General features: G+C 46.0%; 1 protein-coding gene across 1 annotated transcript in view; it reads left to right on the plus strand.

Moving 5' to 3' along the window:
- Positions 1-11,810: 11,810 nt before the first annotated feature.
- Positions 11,811-20,585, plus strand: part of Xylt1 (xylosyltransferase 1) — a 296,956-nt gene continuing 288,181 nt past the window's right edge. The window contains exons 1-2 of the mRNA XM_010610763.3: positions 11,811-11,870; positions 14,270-14,364. Of these exons, the coding sequence (XP_010609065.1) occupies positions 11,852-11,870; positions 14,270-14,364 (114 nt within the window). The 5' untranslated portion in view covers positions 11,811-11,851. The remainder of the gene's footprint in view (positions 11,871-14,269; positions 14,365-20,585) is intronic.

Below are 20,585 nucleotides of genomic sequence, written 5' to 3' on the forward strand. Positions count from 1 at the left end.
GAAAGTCTGACCTGCTGTCTTTCAAAAGCACAGAGGGGACCGAGGGCAACATGCATGGATTTTGGAAAGTTTTAAGGCACCTGTCTCAGGTTGCGCCCCCTAGAGTTAGGGGCATGAGGTATTGGGCATGGGGGTTAATACCTTGGAAAGGAAGAGGAGAGAGAGAGAGAGAGAGAGAGAGAGAGAGAGAGAGAAGTGGGATTGGAGAAAAATCTTGGTTGACCGGGCAGGGAACTGTGGAGTAAGTACTAAGTCACAGCAGCGTGACCCAAATGCCCAGCCTTGGGTCACTGTGTCACAGGCCGTGGCCGCCCACCAGGAGCATGACCTGGAGCCAGCATATCTTGCAGCCAACGTAGACCTTGAAGGAGCTGGCGGCCATCAGCCATCAGCCAACCACACCCCTTTGAGCTTCCTCTCGGGAAGGGGTAGCTGGTGCTTCCTGAAAGGGGCACCTAGGAAGGGGTATCCCTGGTCCTGGGTGCTTCAGCTTTGTGAATTTCACCCTCAAGCCTGGGCTCGCAGAAGTCTGGCTACCGTGTGTCCACCGAGTTCCTGCTTGCTGTCTTCTAAGATTAGCCACAAATAGTCCCATTCCTAAATTAGAAGTCACATCCTGTAAGTGTTTGCTGACTTGGCAAGAGCAACATGGACATAATTTCACAAATAATGATGTTATTGAGGCAAGAGTCACATTAGATCAATTACCACTCTATTTCAGTACCATCTGAGTAGCTCTCAGTGTTTATTTCAGTTCACCTATTTTTAAACCGAAGCTCTCAGGCTTGGAACCACAACCATGAGCCTACCTTCCTTTTCCAGTCCTTGATAGCATCTGGCTTACATTTTGAACTAAAGAGAATGATTTGCATAAAGAGAATGATTTGAATACTGCCCCCCCAACTCTCACTTCCTTTATTCCATGCCCCTTTCGTCACATTCAGCTATAAGGAGTCAAAAACTTCAGGCTCAGAAAAGAAAGGAGAGAATGTAGTTATTTTTGGAGAATGAAAGATGAACTTGAGCTGTGGTAGGTGGTTTGGGTCACAGTGGGGAGCACCCGCCTGTGAGAGAAGCAGGTCGGATGCAGGTGGGGTGGGACTGTCAGGAGAAACCATTAGACTCAAGAGGCCCACTCATGTGGCTGGCGTTACGGGCTGCATTTGTCACCCTGTAGATCCACTTGCTGAGGCTCTGTACCGTGGTATCTCAGAAGGCGGCGTTATTTGGAGACAGGTTCTTTATAGAGATAAGGTTGCTGGAGTGAGACCTAATTCAATATGATAGAAAGGGAGATTTTGGGGCATAGATGGAAATGGACAGAGGGAGGAAACAGGAATAGATCCAGGGGAAAGGCACCTATTCTTATCCCTGCCCCCCCGATATCATCTCGTTCTCGGGCTCCGCTCCCCCATTTGCATTGCCCCATGTGTCACAGGGGCATCACAGAGCCACCCAAAAGCTATGAGCTGAGTGTTTGTGCCCTACTCCCTGTTTACATATTGGAGCCCCAGTGTATTTGGGAGGTGGTTGGGAGATGACTAGATCTGCACAGGGTCAAGAGGTGAGGATCCCATTATGGGCTTCATGCTCTTATAAGAAGAGAAGGCAGGAAGAGATCAGCCAGCATGGATAGCCCAGGTAAGGACACAGCAAGAAGCTGGCTGTCCACAAGCCAAGGAGCAGGCCCCCATCAGACACCATATGTGCCAGCATCTTGACTGTACAACTCCAGGCTCCAGAGCCAGTAGAAACAAATGTCTGTTGTTTATAAGCCTAGTATCTCTCTGTCTCTCTCTCTCTCTCTCTCTCTCTCTCTCTCTCTCACACACACACACACACACACACACACACACACACGTTTACCAGTTTCAGCAGAGCTGGAAGACACCTCACCGAACTGCACCAGGATGTTGCCATTGGTAGTCCATCACTGCTCCCCTTTCTGTAGAATTTCTTCCCAGAACTCTTGAAGAAGACACACCTCGAGGCAGACTCCAATACCAGCTCCACAGCTGAGCAACTCTGAGTCCCACAGTGGGTCTCGTGACCTTCCTGGGCCTCAGTCTCCTCATCTGCAAAATGGAACCAACAATAGACAAGGCGTGAGAATCAAATGGAAACGGTCCTAAACTCCCGGGCCTGTGGTAAGCACTCAATAATCGGTAGCTATTATTAGCTTCCTCCAAGGCAGAGAAATGTAAATGTATACCTGCCAAGCATTCTGGGAGTGTGGCCAAAATCACCCTGTCTCAGACATGAAATTTCTTTCCAGCCTTAAATTTGGGATTCTACTCTGTAATATATCTACATTTGTTTTAATATAAAAACAATGCTTTAAATTGCCATCAGGGACAATTAGTGCTCCTAGAAAATGGGCTTTAACTATCCTGTGCCATGGGCCCTTCACATCCCTGGATCTGTACAATCTGAGGTCAGAGAAGCATGACAGCCTTGATGTCCCTTTAACTCAGTGACTCTCAGTGAAAGGTGGCTTTGCCTGCCAGGGACATTTGTAAAAGGTCTGGAGACATTTTTGGTTGTCATAGCTGTGGGGAGTTGGTGCTACCAGCATCTTATATGTGGGGACCAGGGAACTTCTGAACATCTTGGAGTGCCCAGGGCAGTTCCCCCGATAAAACACTGAGCATCAGATGCCAATCATGTTGAATTTAAAAACCCTGAAGGTAACTAGAGTTTTTGTTGTTGGAGCAAAACTGGATGGTTCATTCCCATTCTCCCCTTTGCTCTCCACCTCTTTTTCTGACCTTTTCTGCCCCGTGTTTTCCTTTTCTCCTCCATTGTTTGCTCCAGTTCTTTCTTTCTCTCCTTTCCTTTCTGTTTTTTGCTCTGACTCTTTCTGATTCTCCCATTGCTAGGTCTGTCACCTTATCTGTCACAGCCTCTCCACCTCTTTCACTTCCTCTGCTTCTTTTACTCTTCCTGTCTCTGTCTCTGCCTCCCTCTCTCCTCTCTCACTCATTTTTCTCTGTATTTTTCTCCCTCCCTCATCCCCACCTCTACTTTTCTTCTTTCTCCCCATCTTACGTCTGTCTTCTTCTGTCTCTCTTCTTCTTCGAGGATTGTGGCTATAAGTGTGGGTTACTGGAATCTTGCAGTGACAAACTGTGTTGAGAAACTGCTTTTGATGAAGTTGGGGTGAGATTATGGCAGCCTTAGGCATTTTTACGCTGCTACCATCCTCTCTTCTTTAGAAAAAAACAGTGACCCACACACTGTTCAGAGTCTGCATTAGCCCAAGTGTTCCCTGAGGTGATGTCCTGGTCCGTCAAGAGATTAGGAAGAACTTTTGGTCTGTAGGGGACAATGAGCATATCTCCTCTATTTCCCAAGAAAGTTGATGTAAAATTTGTCTTTCACTGAGTCTCATAAGGATCCATGGGTTAGGTTGAGAGGACTATGTTCATGTGCTATGACTGTGTCCAGTGGGGTGGATGTGAGGACATCCTCCAAAAGATGGTTCCACAGTTTCCTATGTGAGACAGCCTCACAGGGATACTTGCATGTCCTGGGATCTCTGAACATTGATAATTGCTGAGGATCCAGAAGAAGACATTTCTAATGGTGGAATTTGAGACACCACTACAGGCAATAGGGAGGAGAATTGGAGGTGTTAATCCTAACCCATACCCTCATATCAAGCACCTATTTTTTCCTTTGGCTGGTGACAGAATGACAGAGGGCACTGTCCATGTGGTCACTCTACAGCAGAATCCTTATTCCCACACTAAGGAAGTGAATTCTAACTGGCCAGCCAGTAGGCATGCATTTGCAAATCCTAAGCTACACATACACAGAGTGAGGAAGGGATTTTTGAAGATCACACCACACAGCTGGCCTATCTTCTCAACTAAAATCGGGGTATTGGGCTGGGGATTTAGCTCAGAGGTGCCACCACCTGCCTCGCAAGTGCAAGGACCCAAATTCAATCCCCGGTACCAAAAATCAATCAATCAATCAATCAATCAATCCAGGGTATCATAGATCCCAGAGCTTTGGGTGGGACTAAAGCATTAATATTTGGGGAACCACATTTAGAAATACAAATTATCTTATCCAGAGGAGTAGAATCCAAGTCACTTGATTCCTGGGTGTGTGTGTGTGTGTGTGTGTGTGTGTGTGTAAGAAAGAGAGTTGAATTGAAGAGAGATAGGAAAGTTGTATTAATGGGGACTATAGGATAAGCCTTTCTCTTCTAATCTAGCCCACACCCTAGAGGAGCCATCAGTATGTCTGGGCCCGGTCTTGGGGCATTCCTGGTGGAGACAAGAGGGATTGCCTACCTCACTGTTACTGCCTGTGGACCCAGACAGTTCCCTTATAGCTGTTCACCTGCTGCTCTTTCTATTGGATCCCCAGTTCAGGAGCAGATGTGAGACGTGGTGATCATAGGTCCAAGGTCCATCCACCATGCCAGTGATACCAACAATAATGCCTGGCCAGTTATTTGTGCTACAGTTGATTTTTTTAGCTGATTCTTAGTGCACAGAAAAGTGGGTGTTTCTGATCAGCACATGACCAGGATACCTTTACCTTTGCAGATGGTTCAAAGCCAAGGAACCAGAGTAGCTAGAAGAAATTAACCTTCCCCTGCAAGGTTGGAGTCTGCTTTGGGCAAGACAATGAGAACAACTTTGACAACATAACCCATTTTGCATTCAACAGCGGTTGTAACCGCAGACACTTATGAGTCAGTCACGCCTCCCTCCCTGGGGAACCATAATCAGTTTACCCAGCAGATGCAGAGGGTGCATCTCTGCAGGATGGCAGCTCTGCAGGAACCTCACTGTGGTTGACCAGTTGGCTATCTAATGTTACTGCCTTCCATCAAGTTTCCCTCTTTTGTATTAACTTCAGAGAGAATTAGGAAGGGATTACAAGTCAGATATGAAACCATGGTCCCTCTGCACATCAGTCTGTCCTAAAGGCTGACCTCTGCAGCTCCCAAGACCCCCAGAAATTGTTGACTCTGTTGAGCAACACAGGAGCTCTTAAGCCAGCCTTGTTAGTTGCAGTGTTGAAGTTCCAAGGCTAATGGGCATCAAGGCCTCTTAACCCACAGCTTACTGCCAGTCCTGTGTTGAAAGATCACCTCTGAAATACACTGGCTCTAGCACATAGGAATGAATATGTCCTGGGGAAGAGGGGTCTCCAGGCCAACCATGAAGCACCTCTTAACTGTCAGCTGTAATGCAACCATTATTCACTTTGGACTGTCTGTACCTAGCCTGTAGAGAAGGTACTTGCTAGACAGTTACCCATCTTCCTTGTATTTCTTTTGGGCAACCTGAGCCATTTGGAAAGGGATTGACTTATTTGTACAGAAGACCACATATCATATGATCTCATTTATACAAAAAGTCCAGAAAAGACAAATCCATACAGAAAGAAAGCACATTTAGCCTCTATCTGCAAGATCTACATGTTCACAACCAGTCAGCCTTGGGTAGAAAACACTTGGAAAAAAAAGCCCAGCAATCAAAAATAAGCTCAGTGTGCCAGAGCATGCCTGTAAATCCTAGCAGTCTGGGAGGCTGAGGCAGGAGGATTGTAAGTTCAAGCCCCGTCTGGGTAGTATAGTGACTTAGTCACACATACACACAGAGAAAGAGAGAAAGAGAGAGAGAGAAATCAAACTATCAACAGCAACAACAAAAATACAACCTGGGATGTAGCTTAGTATGAAGGCCCTGGGTTCAAAACCCCACTGCCTCAAAACAATAAAGTACAAATTATAGAAAGAGTGACGACTATTTACATAACATTTACATTACATTTGCTGTTATAAGTTATCTAGGGGTGACTTAAAATGTACTGGAAGGATGTACATAAGTTATAAGCAAATATGGCACCGTTTTATACAAGGGACTTGAGCATTTGTAGGTTTGCTGTCAGCAGGGCTGGGGCACATGATGGGGAGCCCCTGGAACCAAGTCCTTGAGCATACTAAGCATACTGAGAGACAACTGGAGGTTAGTGGTTACCCAGGGCCGGGAGTGAAATGGGGGCTGACTGCAAATCCGTATGTGTTACTGCGGTGACGAAACACTCTAAAAGTAGAACATACTGGCTCGTCGCACAACTCAGTAAATTTAATAAAACTGTATCCTTAAGACTGGCAGATGCTGTAATGTGTGAAGTGTACCTCCATGAGGTGTTTCGTTTCAAAAAGTGAAAAGAAAGTGGAAGGAGTCACGGGGCAGTTGTAGGTGCCCCCCTCCCATTCCCTGGGTCTGATGTTTCCATACCGGCTCCCTGGCGGCCACCTTCTGTTGTTCAGCTCTTTGTCCAAAGACTTTTCCTGACCATCACAGCTCACCCTACCGCACGTGCAGCAGACTTGAAGTACCAGGGCCTTCCTGTCCTTGAAGAGCAACCTTTGACCATTAACTTCAGGAACCGGTGTATGAATACCTCAGTCCCCTTGCCTCTGGGACACTTTTTCTGGGCGCTCTCCAGCATTCCCCAAGTGACGGTGCACCGTATTTTCCACAGCGGTAACTTGCTTGATAACAGAAGTTTCCTTCCTTCTCAATCTCATTTCCCACTTCCCTCCTGGTGTGTGTCCTGGGATCTCCACTCTGGTACATTGCTTCCTCACAGGCCTCTTTCTCAGAAGCTGCTTTCCTCTAGGGGAGACATCCTGGAAATTGGTAAGAACCAAAAGTTGATTAAACAGTTTAAACTGGAGGTAGGCCACAGGCTTGGCAGTCTATGACCTGGGTTGAAGGCTTATCTCTACCATACTAGTTGTGTGACTTGGACTGTTACTTGATCCTAAAGTCTCATGATTCTCCTGGTCTAAGCAGGAACATCATGGCACCTTTGTTGTAGAGACGGTATGCGGATACGATGCAATAGTGCCGCTGGAGCCCTTAGCGGAGCAACTGGCACACAGTAAATTCGTAATTACATGTAATTTTATGGGGTGATGGCTGGTCCACCAAATATCACAGACATTTGAACCAGTCTGAAAAAAGAAGGTCAGCTGGGTTTATGGGAGCCTACCCATAGAATATGCATTTGTAGAAAGGATGGCAGAGCTCTGGTCTTGCTGCCTGGATGATATGAGTCCCACCTCGCCAAAAGGCACCAGCCACTTTGTCTGCATGGCAGTGGGCAGAACGTGGAACATACTGCGTCTCATTTTGTCTCAATGAATAAACTTAGTTGATGACTTCCCCCAAAGGGACCCATTAAGCTAAAGTAATTACCCAAAATTAGTAGAATGGGTTTTATGACCTTCTGAAAAAAGGAGGTCACTGTCTTATCTCATTTGGTTCCACATTAAGTCTGGGTTGCTCATTGGAGAGAAGAGCAGTGTTTTGGTGGCTGATTGTAAGACTTTGAAGAGTTGTTTAGTTTGTCTTAGTCCAGGTCCTTAAGTGCAAAAAGGAGATACAAATGTATGCACTGGAAGGGATAGTATGTCTTCAAGGGGATGTCCCAATGACTACTTATACTATGGTGTATGTTGGTCCGATCTCATCCTGGGAGATGAAAGCCCCTTAGCTGCACCTTTCTGTCTAGGGCTGGCTGCACAGAGGCCTGCGGAAGAGCATGTTACCCAGAGAGTTTATTCTGGTGACGAGGAAAAACCCTTAATTGGTAGGACAGAGCTGGCTATTTTCTGGCCAGGAGGCTTATCTCAAAACTGTAAGACAGAAGCTGCAGCTGAGCTGTAATGACAAGCCTGATGGAGATCTCCTTAGGAAATTGGTTTTAGCCATGGGAATGACAGCCCTTTTAAAGCCAAAAGTTCAGCATCAGACCTCAAGCCTGCAGTCGCAAGCATCCCACGCGAGTAATCACCGTACAATTGACTCCTGGCCTAATGTTTGCCTTCTTCTATTGCAAACTCAAAAGTATTAATGATATTTACACAATTATTAAAGTTAAACACATTCCTTACAGATGCATTACACTTGAAAGAAGGAAACAAAATCATCTGTAGATTTCCTGCCCCAAGATAGTATTAATGTTTCTTTTGTCATTTTTCCGTGCATATTTTAGTATAACTATGTAGTATGTATGATTCTTCTATCTGTAGGTTTTTTTCATTGCACTTTGTACCGCAGCATTTCTCTGTGTTTTTAAAAACTCTCTGCATTTCAGTTGCTTTATAAATGTTCCGGTTAATGGATCTACCATAACTTTCCTAATAATAGGCAATATTGTTCAAAGTGTGTCTGATGTTCTGCTACTGCAAAGTGGCTATGCTTATCTTTGCCTGAAAAGGTTTTTTTCTGGATATATGTGTTTCCTTGTGTGATATTTCAATCTCTCTCTCTCTCTCTTTCTCAAAGGGATATAAAACACACAAAGTGGGTAATTGTATACACATTATGTGTAGAGTTCAACTAACCTGTATACACGTAGAACCAGACCAAACCAGAGGTCATTTACAGCACCCTGAAATGTCCCTTCCTTGGCAGAACTTTTAAACAAACACTTTTTAGCTTACAATGAAACACATTTCATTCTCTACACTACACAAAATAAGTGGTTTCTTTTCTGGCCCAGAACACTACGGCTGGGTTGCTTTAGTGCAGTCTCTTCCTTTGGTATCACCGTAGCATGTCAGTAGCAGGGGGGTCCTGCTGCAGCCAGCTTCTCCAGGGCGTTTCGGTGAAAGGAACACGAGGGATGGGGCTAAAAGGCTTTTAGTCCTTCTCTGTCTGTTCATGGCCCGCTGTGGGGAAGTTCAGAGAAGTTTGCTTTCTCCCCACTTTGAAAGTGATGAGAGCACCCAGCAATTTTTCTCTTTCTACAATTATGCAACTTCACATAACTAATTTGCTAAGTGACAGCTCACCACAGATAATATAACAATGTGGATTTTAAAATAAAATGTATATGTACGCAGATAAATAATGTACTACAAATATATGCATGAAAATAAAAGATCTAATAGGTTGAAATAAATATCTCTCACCAGGCTCCTCTTATGTTTTTCTTAGCCAACCCTGACCACCACCACTAGCCCCATCTCATCACCGACACATTTCCTGAGGGTCTGCTGCATCCTGGGGATTGGCCACATCATTGAGATGATAACATCTCTTCATTTTTCTCACAGTAACCGTCTCTGCATCTTACAGGTAGGGAAACAGAGGCCACAAGCCACGCAGGCAGAAGTAGAGTGACCCCAGTGCGTTCTGCCTAGAACCGGCATGGTAATCCCAGGACCGGTTGGCTAAGGCACTCATGTGTAGGTGGGGGCAGCACGCCGATCTCCCGTTTAGATTCCTGACAACTGACCGACTTGAAAGGTGCACACAGATTTTGGAAGAAAGAACTACACCTGTGTGTCCTTGGCAAAGTAGGCAGATATGTGTTTTGCACGGTTAAGAAACAAACACAGGTTTGGTGGCGTTCACATTTCAAGCGCTTTACTAAGATCTAACTTACTGGTGATAAAAATTTCATCTGTTTTAGTGTATTTACAGAGCTATGTAACCATTACTTCAATTTAATTTTAGAACACTTTCATTGCTTACCCCTCAACCACACACCCATTAGCAGTTACCTCCCATATTCCCCTCTCCTGGGCCCCTGCAATTAGTGAATTTCTTGTCTCAACAGATTGCCTATTCTGGACTTTCATGTGAATAAAATCACACAGTGTGTGGTCTTTCATGTCTGCTCCTTTCCTTAGCAAAAGGGTGTTTTTCGAGACTCACCCGTATGATAGTGATGACCAGGGTGTTATTTCTTCATGCAGCTGGGTAGTCTTCAGTGTGTCACTAATATTCTCTCACTATACTACAACTCTTTCTTATCCCTTTTTAGTTTAAAAGGTGTGATTTTCTTAAAACTGTCTTCTCCTTCCTCCTGATCACCTAACCCTGATGGTCTCCAATTCTAGTTCATTTGTAAAGAGTGGCTTTCACTTTTTCTTTCTTTCCCTACACTCTCTCCTCTAAAATTTTCATTGCTTCCTTCTGTTTTATTTTACCCACATTCGAGTCTTTTTAACCCATCTGAAATTTTTTGTGTACATACTATGAGACAGGAACGTAGTATTTCCTTCCTATGGAAAATCACTTGGGTTAGTACCATACTTCGAATAAACCACATTTCCCTACAGGATTCAGATATTGCCTAGTCCTCCTACAGAGAGCACAGTTTATAAACTGAAAAAGGTTAGAGTACATTTTTTTTCTATTCCTAAAACAACCACACCACCACCCTTTATTTATTTTTTACTTTATTTATATATATATATGCAAATATACCTACCTCCCTGTACACTTGTGTACATGTATGTATCTATCTATTTTGGCTATTCTAGGGCTCTAGGGCATTTCTTAATTCATTTGTTGAATTTGTGGAGTCCAATCTCCCAATGTGCCGCTACCATTAAAAGCAGACCATTGATATTTTAATCGATACTAGGAATTAAAGCTAATTTTACACATTTTTGTAATATTTATACTTCATATCCATCTTCTTACTCTAAAACAGAGTATTTATTTCCATTTGTATGAGTCCTGTTTTATGAAATTCGATGAGATTTTGAATTTATTTTAAAAATAGCTTGCTTCACATAATTCCTGAGCCTTTTTTCTTAAATAATTTCCCTCGTTATTTATATCTTGTTTTATATCTAATGCTATTACGACTAGAACATTCTCCACAAATCCATTTCAAGGTCTTTATCACTATATTAAGAAAGGTTATTTTTTGAGATCTTTCTAAAATTTTTATTTCTATCAGTACATATTTGTAGGACATAATGATTCCAGTCATCACGGGGAGTTGATACATGTACTTAACACATTTTAATTCTTTCTCCTCCTCCTCCCCCTCCCCCTCCCCCTCCTCCTGCTCTTCTTCTTCTTCTTCTTCACCAGGGATTGAACTCAGGACTTTGTGCTTGTCAGGCAGGCATGGTGCCACTGAGCTCTAACACATCTTAGTTCTTTTTGCTTCCTTTTCTCCTACCTTCCACCTCTTGGTTTCCTTCCCATCGAGAATGATGATGACATTAATAGTTGTATTGTTGTGACTTGCCTTACAAATACTTAATGATTTTAATAAGGTCTTTTTTAAACTAAAGTCTATTCTTTATTATACAAGTAATCCTCTAGCAAAAAGATTTAGTTTTTCTTTTCCAGTGTTTACACAGTTTATTTTATTTTCTTAATGTGTTTACAAGAACTTATGTAATTATTTAAATGTTCTAATTTTGCCATTTTACATAATTTTTGTTTAACAGCCTTCATTATATTTAGCTGATTATCTTATAATTAGAACTGTGTTTTATATATAGATATATTTGATTATATACGTTCTATTTTAGTATTTTTTTTAGGAGTGACCACCAAGTGACTTCTCAGTTTCATCTTAAATACTCTGGTGGAATTAGTAGTTATGTTGATACTATACTTGATTCTAAACAGCCTCGAATCTTAGAAGAAACTCTACTTGGTCAAAGGGTCCTATTCCTTCTATGCTGATGGTTTAACAAGAGATTTGCGTGTATTCATAAATAAAATGTATTTATAGCTTTCTTTTCAGATGCTGTCTTTGCCACAACTTGATTTTTAAATAACTGAAAGGCTCTTGATTACTTTGTGAGATCGAAGATGATCTTTGCTTGCACATAAGAGTCACCTTGATGCCGGTGTCTGTCACACCCCAGGTGGATGGCGTAGGAATCTCCAGCAGGCGAGCTTGAACACCATCGGTGTTAAAAGGCTGACCAGTGTTTCTGTCATGCAGTGAACTCTGAGAACCACTGTGTATGACTCGGAGTTGTTTGAATACCGGTGGAGCAAACGTTTTCACATAAGCTGATGTGCACCTTAACTTCAACCTCGCTGTTATGGAGGCCTTTGCCAGCGGTAAATCTTCCATTTTTTCTTTTAGTAACTGGTTTCTCCAAGTGTTCTGCCTTGGGTCATATTTATACTGTTTGTAAGAAATCAGGCTGGGGCCGGGTGTGGTAGCGCACGCCTGTAATCCTAGCGCTCAGGAGGCTGAGGCAGGAAGATCGTTTGAGACCAGCCTGGGCTACATAGTGAGTTCCAGGTCAGTCTAAACTACATAGTGAGACCCTGTCTCAAAAACAAAACAAATAAACAAGAAATCAGGCTGGGGATTTAGCTCAGTGGTTCTGCTGCCTGCCTGGCAATTGCAAGGTCTCAAGTTTGATCCCTGGTACCAAAAAATAAAAAACAAAACAAACAAAAAAAGCAATTAGGCATTTAGTCTAGGTTATCAAATGTACTGCCATAGAATTGAATATGATATTTTCTCTTCTATTCCATCTCTTCTGTAATTTTGTCTTCTTTTTTTTTTTACATATTTATATTTTCACTTTTCTTAAAGCAGATTTGTGGGAGGTTTAAGCTGATATTTTAAAATAGCTATTTGGAGATCTTGGGGTATAGCTTAGTGGTAGAGCACTTGCCTAATATATGGAAAGCTCTGAATTCAAATCTCACCACTGCCAAAAGAAATAAAAGAGATTTTGAATTTTTTCCCTGCTATTTGTTCCTTCTAGCCCATTAAATCCAACTTCTATCATTATTAGTTTTCAATCTAGAATTTATTTTAGTTTACTGGGTTCTTAATTTAACCTCTTGGGTTTATAAAAATTTCTTTATTATTTTGTTAGTCATTCTTTATAATGAACGTATTGCAGTCTAGTAATTTTCCTCTAACTACAGCTTTTGTTGTTTTTCTGTAAATTTTGGTATAAAATGTTCTCTCATTTATTGCTTTTTAAAAGATTTTATTTTGGGCCAGGGATTTAGTTCAGTGTTCCGCCACCTGCCTCCCAAGTGCAAGGACCCAAATTTGATCCCCGGTACCAAAAAAACAAAAAAAAAAAAAGATTGTATTTTATTGTCTAAGATTAAGATTATGTTTCTCAATTAAGTTATTAAAAATAAATGAAATAACAAAGGGTTTCTAAAGTTATTAAGTTATGATCAGAGGGAACTTGGCTTGAGAAAAATCTCCTTTATTTCACTTGTTGAAGTTTTCTTTATGTCCACATAGTTTCACATAGTTTCTTTATGTCCAATAAGTTTCATGAACTCTTATGAAAATAATATTTATTTTCTGTTCAGGTAAGTATGTTTCTCTACAAATCTATTGAATTGAGTTTGTAAGCTGCACTTTGCAATTTTTCCATGTCCTGACTTATTTTTATTTCTATTTATCTACCTGTTATGAAAAATAAGTGTATTGATTTTTTCAAACATATGTGGATTTATTTTGTGACGTTTTCATTGCCTTTCTAATAGTTTTCATTTTTTGCACTTGGTATTACCATGTGATCAGCACTGCTGCAAGTGGTTTTTTTTTTCTTTAGCATGAATTCATTCATCTAATTCCCATGACAGCCTTAGTGGAGGGTACGAAGCTTCCCCCAGCTTTTGCAGATGAAAAAGAAGCACAAACACGAAACCACTTGTCTAAGTTCCCAGAGTTGATGAGACGCAGACACAAGGTCCAAACTCAGGTGGTTTGAATCTGGAATCTTGTTCTGGTCATGGCCGTGCACCTGACATCTGTGGCCAGGCTGTGATACGCCCCCCACCCATGGCCTCCATGTTCATGGCTACGAGGAGTCTCATCTCCCGGGTGACTTTGCATGTGACCATGCAGCTGGTGGCCCCAGTGAGCACCAATTCAAGCTGGGACAGCGCACACCCAGAGATGAGCTGCGTTTGACTTGTGCCCGAGACTGTGATTCACTCGCTGCTGCCGCAAAACCTAGTGAACCCCTAAGTGGTGCCAAGGTGCAGCAGTGCACGCAGTAAAGCAGACCCTGCCTGTCCCAGGGCTGTTTGTGATCTTTCCCGTGGGTGAGGTGGAGGAAGCGGTGCAGGTACAGAAGGTGGGACGTGTTACAGAAAACACCAGAACACAGTTGCGGCGGTGTTGGGCTGGGAGGGGGTCAGTCAGGAATGGCTTATGTGAGAGACCATGTTTGTGCTTCACCCAGGTAAGGGAGGGAGAAGGCAGGCAGATGGGTGATGAGCACTTCTAGGCAGAACAACAAACCAAGGCGTGGTGTTGTAAGATGACCACCCTTCTTTCAGGTTCAAGAGAGGACAAGTCGGTCAGTGTGGAGAAAGAGTGTGATGGAAACGTAAAGTAGAGGAGGTACAGCAGATTACAAAGGCATTAGGTTGTTTCCATCTTCTTTGCTCCTTACCCCATCCCTGGCCTCTAACCTCACATTTGCAAGATAGCTGCTGGACTTCCAGCCCTCTTTTCTACATTCCAGGTGGAAAGAATGGGAATAACAAGAGGCAAAAGGAAACTCACCTTGACTTCTGTAGCACCTTCCCTCAGAAAGATCTCTTGGGAGCTCCACCCATGGTATGTGCCACCCTCTCTTCAATCACTCCTGACTACTTTTGGCCTGGGCACCTTATCACTTCAAAACTATACATAAAATCAGAAGGCTCTATCAAAGGACAATGGAAGAATGTTTGATAGACGACTAGCAGACTCCGACATATCGAGTGGCCTTCCAGTAAATGCCTGTTTTCCTTTAGCTGGTTTAGAACCGAGCCCTTGGGTAAGCACATGACAGAGATCTGAGAGCTACAGAAGGAGGTGGCAGGGCTTGGACTGGGTGGGACTGAGGTGCGGCGCGGGCCCACAGCGGCTTCACAGTAATGTGAAGAGGACACAGGGCTGAAGGGCAGTGTCTGTGACACAGGAATGTGGCGTGGCCGAGGACGTCAGAGAGAATAAAATAAAGGCTATCTGGACAGCACAGTGCCCAGAGCTAATACGCCATCTGCTTTGAGCTCCTTTTCTCGGGGCAGTGCATTTTGAACTTCTTCCTTCTTGGACTTTTCTCTGAACTCTGCCTGAGACCCTGTTACACAAGCAGTTGAGTGTTTATTAATTGTTGTTTGAGGAAAACTCCCAGTGACACAGGCACTGCACTGTATTCCGTAGTATGTTTCCTGTGTAGATCCCAGTAGCATCATTCACATGTGAACACAACAGATCGAGCTATTTGTTCAGCCAATGCATGGTGCTTGATGTATACATGGAATCAGAGTCCTCTGAGGGCCGCCTTTCACCTGAAGGTCCTTGCCGGGCTGAGGTCCTCCTGACTGCGTCCTGTCCTGTAACTTTAGCACTCTGCTTTGCTCACCACCCTCCTTGCTCTCAGATATTATTTGTTTACGCACAGATGCATTTCCTTGTCCTGGTTCTGCCCACCAGAATGCAAGCTCTAGGACAGCAGGAACCTTGTGCGTCTGATTCATGGTTGAACCCCCATGAATTTTCATCCCGAGTGAGCCTTGCCTGAGGTATCCAGTAGGTCAACAAATATTTAGTGAATGTGATTTCTTAAAGCCTACAAGGTGGGGCATCAAGTAGGTGCTCAATAAACAAAACCTCCTCACCGCCATGTTTGTCAATGGTCCCATGAGAGGCGTGGCACCGCCAGGACCACTGACAGACCGTGGGGGCTCATTGTAAATTTTCAAGGGGAAAATATCTGCCTGCCTCATCCGAGACTGCCGGACTGGGCCCATTTTCATACATCAGCGGGATTGCGGGGTCCTGGAAAGGTTGTGAGACCTCTGACTCAAGGTGTGGCCCAGAACAAGGTCAGGTCTTCCCTCACACAGACTCGTGGTTTCTGAGAGTTTTTCATCTGGTGTCTCTTCCTTTCCCCTCTCCCCTCCAGCGCCCTCCATGTCCCCATCCCTGCAAGTCAGCGAGATGAGATTTCCTTTGGCACGCAGGGTGCGCAGCTCCACCTAGGACCCTGCCTTCTCCAGAGGAAACTGCTATCACAGGAAAGTTAGTTATTTGCTGCCTAGAGCTCCCTCTGCTGATTCTCTGCGTAGGCGACTTGCCCGAGCTCAGCCGTTCCGCAGGCACAGCAGGGCACCGGACTGTGTCTGTGCCTGGGGCCAGCCAGGCCACTTCCTGCCCTTGAGTGGGCGGGGGCAGGGCCAAGTGATGGAATTCGGGGACCTCGGCACGCCCTGGATCCCGCAGCCTGCAGGACCTTGTCTAAGCCGGGGATCCCTAGGGTGGGGGTTCCGTGCAGAGGCTCAGGTAGATGCTCGGAAACAGGTGAGCCACCTGTCCGAGATTCCTGTCTCTACGCAGAAGTGAAACTGAAGGGGAGTTTTATAAAGTTCTTCTACGTAAAAAGTCAGGGCAATAGGTCAAGTTTGGGTAAAAACAGACTAATAAACCAAGCAGAAACAGACAGATTGAGATGGAAAAAGGAAGAACACATTTCACTGAATTTACTCTTAGTCTCAAATCTATTTAAATTCACACAGATGCGTGTCAAGCCCTAGTTCTCTGGAACCCCGAGGCGGGGCCGATAGTGTTTGTTGGGGGGGGTCCTATCTCTTTTCTTCCTTGGGCTCGGTTCCCACCCTCCCTCTGTCGCTCCTTTCCTCTCTCCCTTCCTTCCTTCCCTGGGAATTGAACCCAGCGTCTTTGTAGTGAGCTATGCTCCCTACCTGGGCTCAGCCTTGTGAGCCTCCCACCCTAGTCTCCCACAGGGATCACAGGCGTGTGCCCCCAGGCCAGGCCGACAGCGGTTTCGGTTTCTTCGCAGAGCAGGCAGCTGCTTCCGAAGTGCTAAATACCGGCCATGCCCATGTGGAGGAAGGAGCCCAGAAGGTGCCTGGCGCAGCTGTGTGAACTGGGTTCCAACCTGCCAGCTGCCTCACCGTCAGGAGCCCCCCCACCGCTCTTTCTACCAGCCCCACCCTCCGGAACCAGTGTTCCCAAACAGTGCGCATGCGCGGCAGAGTGCCCTGGCCTACAGGGCCCTGGCCGGGGCCTGTCATCTCTCATCAAGGCCAAGGTCTCCAGTCAGGGCTCCTCCCTCCAGGCAGCCTTCCTGGGACACCGTGATACTTCTGGACACTCGTCATTGGTAAATGCCCCGCTGTTATTACTACAGTGAGTGAAGCTGGACATTTACTGAGCATTTACTATGTGTTAGTCTCCATGGAAAAAATATTTACATGGGCTCTCTCATGGAGTCCTTCCAAGAAACGGGTGAAGGCTCTTGTTATCTTATAGTAACATGTCCGCTGTATAGATGAAGAAACAGACAAAGTTAGCAAGTGATGCTAAAAGTCTCCGAGGCAAAGTCACAGAGCTGGAATAAAGACTGGCAGACAGGCCCAGCCATGGCTGTCCATGTCCGTCTTGTCCCCTAACCCATTGGGAAGCTCTTCCCTCTTCTCTCTGAGCTCAGAGCTGCACTGAACCAACAGGTGGAAAGCACTTGTTCACTGATTAATTCTGTCCCCCAGCAGACAAGATTTGGGGTTCGGGTGGGGAGGGAGGCAATTCCACAGGTTGGCCAGAATTTCTTTACACTCTGGCTCGCCTTCAAGTGAGCACAGGAATCCATCTACCAAGAAAAGTTCCTCAGGGAATCTTTTTCATCCCTGTATTCTGCTTGCCCAGCAGGGTGCCTGGCACATAATAGGGTCCCATACATCTCTGTTGAATGACCGAGTGAGCTTTAAAAATTCCAAGGAATCTTGCTGCTGAGGCCGGGGTGGCTGCCAGAGCCTCAGGCCAGGGTAGTTTTTGCTGTCTACACAGCAAGCTCCTGGGCCTCACTTTGCCCTCCATCTGCTGCTCTCAGGGATTCCAACTCTCCCCAGATGAAGCCTCTTATCCAGAGACAGACACTCTGGGCCCACCCCAAGGTGCCCTTCTCTAACCCACGCCATGTGCTGTTCCGACCTGTCTGTTCATCTAGGGACAGGAAGAGGAGCCCAATCGACCCCTGGATCTTGCCTTCCTGATCTTCTATCTTGGGTGATTTTTCATGTGAAAACCATCCCATAAGCTGTTTACGGCGTCCGTAACCTGCTCAGAGCTTTTAAACCTCTTTCTTTTGTGGCTTTTTATGAGTCAAGATAAACAAACACGGCTCCTTCTCCAGGGACTGGAGGCACGCTGGATCCTTAACCTCACTCCTGAAGCCCAGGGCCCCCAAGGGAGTGAGTCAGAGCCAAGCCCCAAAGGACTGTGGTTGGAGGAGTCATGCGGAGGTTACCTCTTCCTGCTCAGGAGAAAGGAGCAGAGGTGGGCCTGGGGCACTCTGGTTTGACACGGAGGGAGAAGTCACACAGTGGCTCTGGGGGCCACCTCATCCAACCACTCGGGTAGCACTAAGGACACTGCGGTCTCTGGAGAGGAGTTGACATGCGCATGGGTGTGCAAGCTCATGGAATAGGTGGGGGGGGTCTGCCTCTCTGCAGCCACCTCTTCCTCCCATCGGGCATTGGTCCCTGTAGGGCACTGAAGGAGTTGCACAGACTCTGGCTTCACTTCAGCGTGAACTTGGCCAAGCTCAGCAGCACATTCTATCTTCTGGGCCAAAGTGACTGGTTTAGGAATAGCCTAGATCCTAAAGATGTTTCAATCACAGAGAATCTCTGAAGCTTTAAGGAGAATACTGGGAAATATTGATACTTTTCTGCTGGGCTACAAAAAAAAACAAACAAAAAAACCCAAAAAACAAACAGCTATCTCAACAACCAAGGCCAGGCATCTTGTGATGCCTGCAAATGAAGAAGGCCCTGTGGCTAGCAGACAGGAGAGATGGAAGGAGAAAGACTCCTAGCTGACAGTTCTGAGTTGCTGGATCAATCTTGACCTGAAACCTTTATACTGAAAAGTTCAGTTACGTGCACTAAACAGACACCAAGAGAGTAAGGGCCCTAGAAGTTCTTTACCCTCACTACTGGTTGGGCATGCTGGGTGCAGAGGGAAGGCCTCTGTCTGATGAATGTGCCTGCCTAAACTGCAGGTACTCCTAAGGCCCACTCTAGTACAGAGTTAAGAATCGCCACCAGCTGGCATTTTTCACCCTTAGTTCATGGAAACAAGCTGGCTAATTCCTTGGGTCTAGAAAACATTTTCAGCTGGGCGTGGTGACACACACCTGTAATCCCAGCACTGTTGGAGGCTGAGGCAGAATGTTCACAAGTTGGAGCCTGGATAGGTAATTTAGTGATTTAACAAGACCCTGGCTCAAAATAAATAATAAGAAAGGCTGTAGCTCAGTGCAGAGGCCCTGGGCCCCTACTGTTGTGTGCCAGAAGCACTTTCTGCACATCCCTGAAGGGATGTGGACACCACTACATTATTTTTTTAATTGAGTTTATTGGTACATCCTAGGTAGACAGTACAGTTACATTCATTACTGGGGTCTTGTACCTTCACATGACAGGTCTTGGTTCTCATTTTTTCCCCTTGTCCTTGCCCTCCCTTCACCCCTTCCTCCCCTCCCCATTTATACTTTAATTCATTTTTTCATTTTCTCACATTTTTTTCTTTTCCCTTGTTCCCCTTTCCCTACCCTTCCCACTTTGCCTACACCTTTAGGCCCACTACATTCTAACGACCTCTATCCTCTGGTGTCTGACACATGCTCAGAGACACTTGTGGAGGGGTGGAAGTATCCTTCTTTTGCCACTGCCTACGTATCTTCTGCTATAGTCTCCATACACTCCACTTTCTGCCCTTTGGAAAGCAGGATGAAGTTAAACAGTGGACAGGGTGCCAGATACTGGCTCCAAGTCACAGACAGAATCTGATCCGCTGTCCTCGTCCGGTGGGCTGAGCCGGGATGAGACACCCGCCCCAACCCATATGCTCGCGTTCAGTGCTGCAGCTTGGAAACCGCTGGGCCAGAAGAGAAGGGAGGGAGAGACCAGAAAGGCTGAGTCAGAGAGGGCCAGGATGGAACTGAAGTTGGGATCATTCTGTCCAAACTCTCAGGGTGGGAGGAGGAAGCTCAGGGCCAGGGAGGCCTTGGCATCTCGAGGTCACCCCGCATGCCAGTCAGGGGAGAACTTCACACAGCCAGACCACCATTCCCTGACTTGAGCACTGCAGCCACCAAGGCCACCGCATGTTGGGCAGCTCCGTCCAGGCCAGACTGGGGCCTGCAGATGTGGAGAAACTCCCTTGCCACTCAGTCGCCAACGGGATGTGAAGTCTCCTGGTTTGTGAGCCCTTGGGGACCAGCGCAGTGACTCAGAGAGCACTTAGCACATCGTTGACACTGTGGGGAGAGGGGCGTGTGACTCAGGAGCCACTCACAGGGCTTCGTGATTAACCCTGAAACTCATTCCGAAGCCTCCTCCCAGCGTCTTCAAGCCAGGGATGCACATCTCTGGCTGCCCTGGCTGGGACCTTCCCACGTCTCCGCCACTCCGGACGGTGGTCCTCGGTCTCCACCTGCCAGCCGGTCTCTGCCCACGGCAGGTCCCAGGACCGAGAGCCCGGGACAGGGCGTCTCTGACACCCCTCTCCGATCTCGATCCCACTTGGAGGCAGGCTCTCCGGAATCCCCTCTCCTGGCCTCCCTTGGCGTCTGAGCGGTCCCGCCCTCGCCCCAAGGTCCCCGGTTTTCTGGCCGTGTCTTTTTCTCTGCTTGGGACTTGGGCCCTCTCCCCCTTCCCTCCACCCACACCTCACTCCGCTCGGGTCCAGGGGTGCCTCTCTGCTCCCGTCGCCCCCACGGCCTGGGCGTCCCTCCTCCTCCTTCCCCTCGGCTCCGCCCCCGGCCC

This window comes from Fukomys damarensis, unplaced genomic scaffold (assembly GCF_012274545.1).
Source record: "Fukomys damarensis isolate Sample0158 unplaced genomic scaffold, DMR_v1.0_HiC HiC_scaffold_34, whole genome shotgun sequence".
NCBI classification, from domain to species: Eukaryota; Metazoa; Chordata; class Mammalia; order Rodentia; family Bathyergidae; genus Fukomys; species Fukomys damarensis.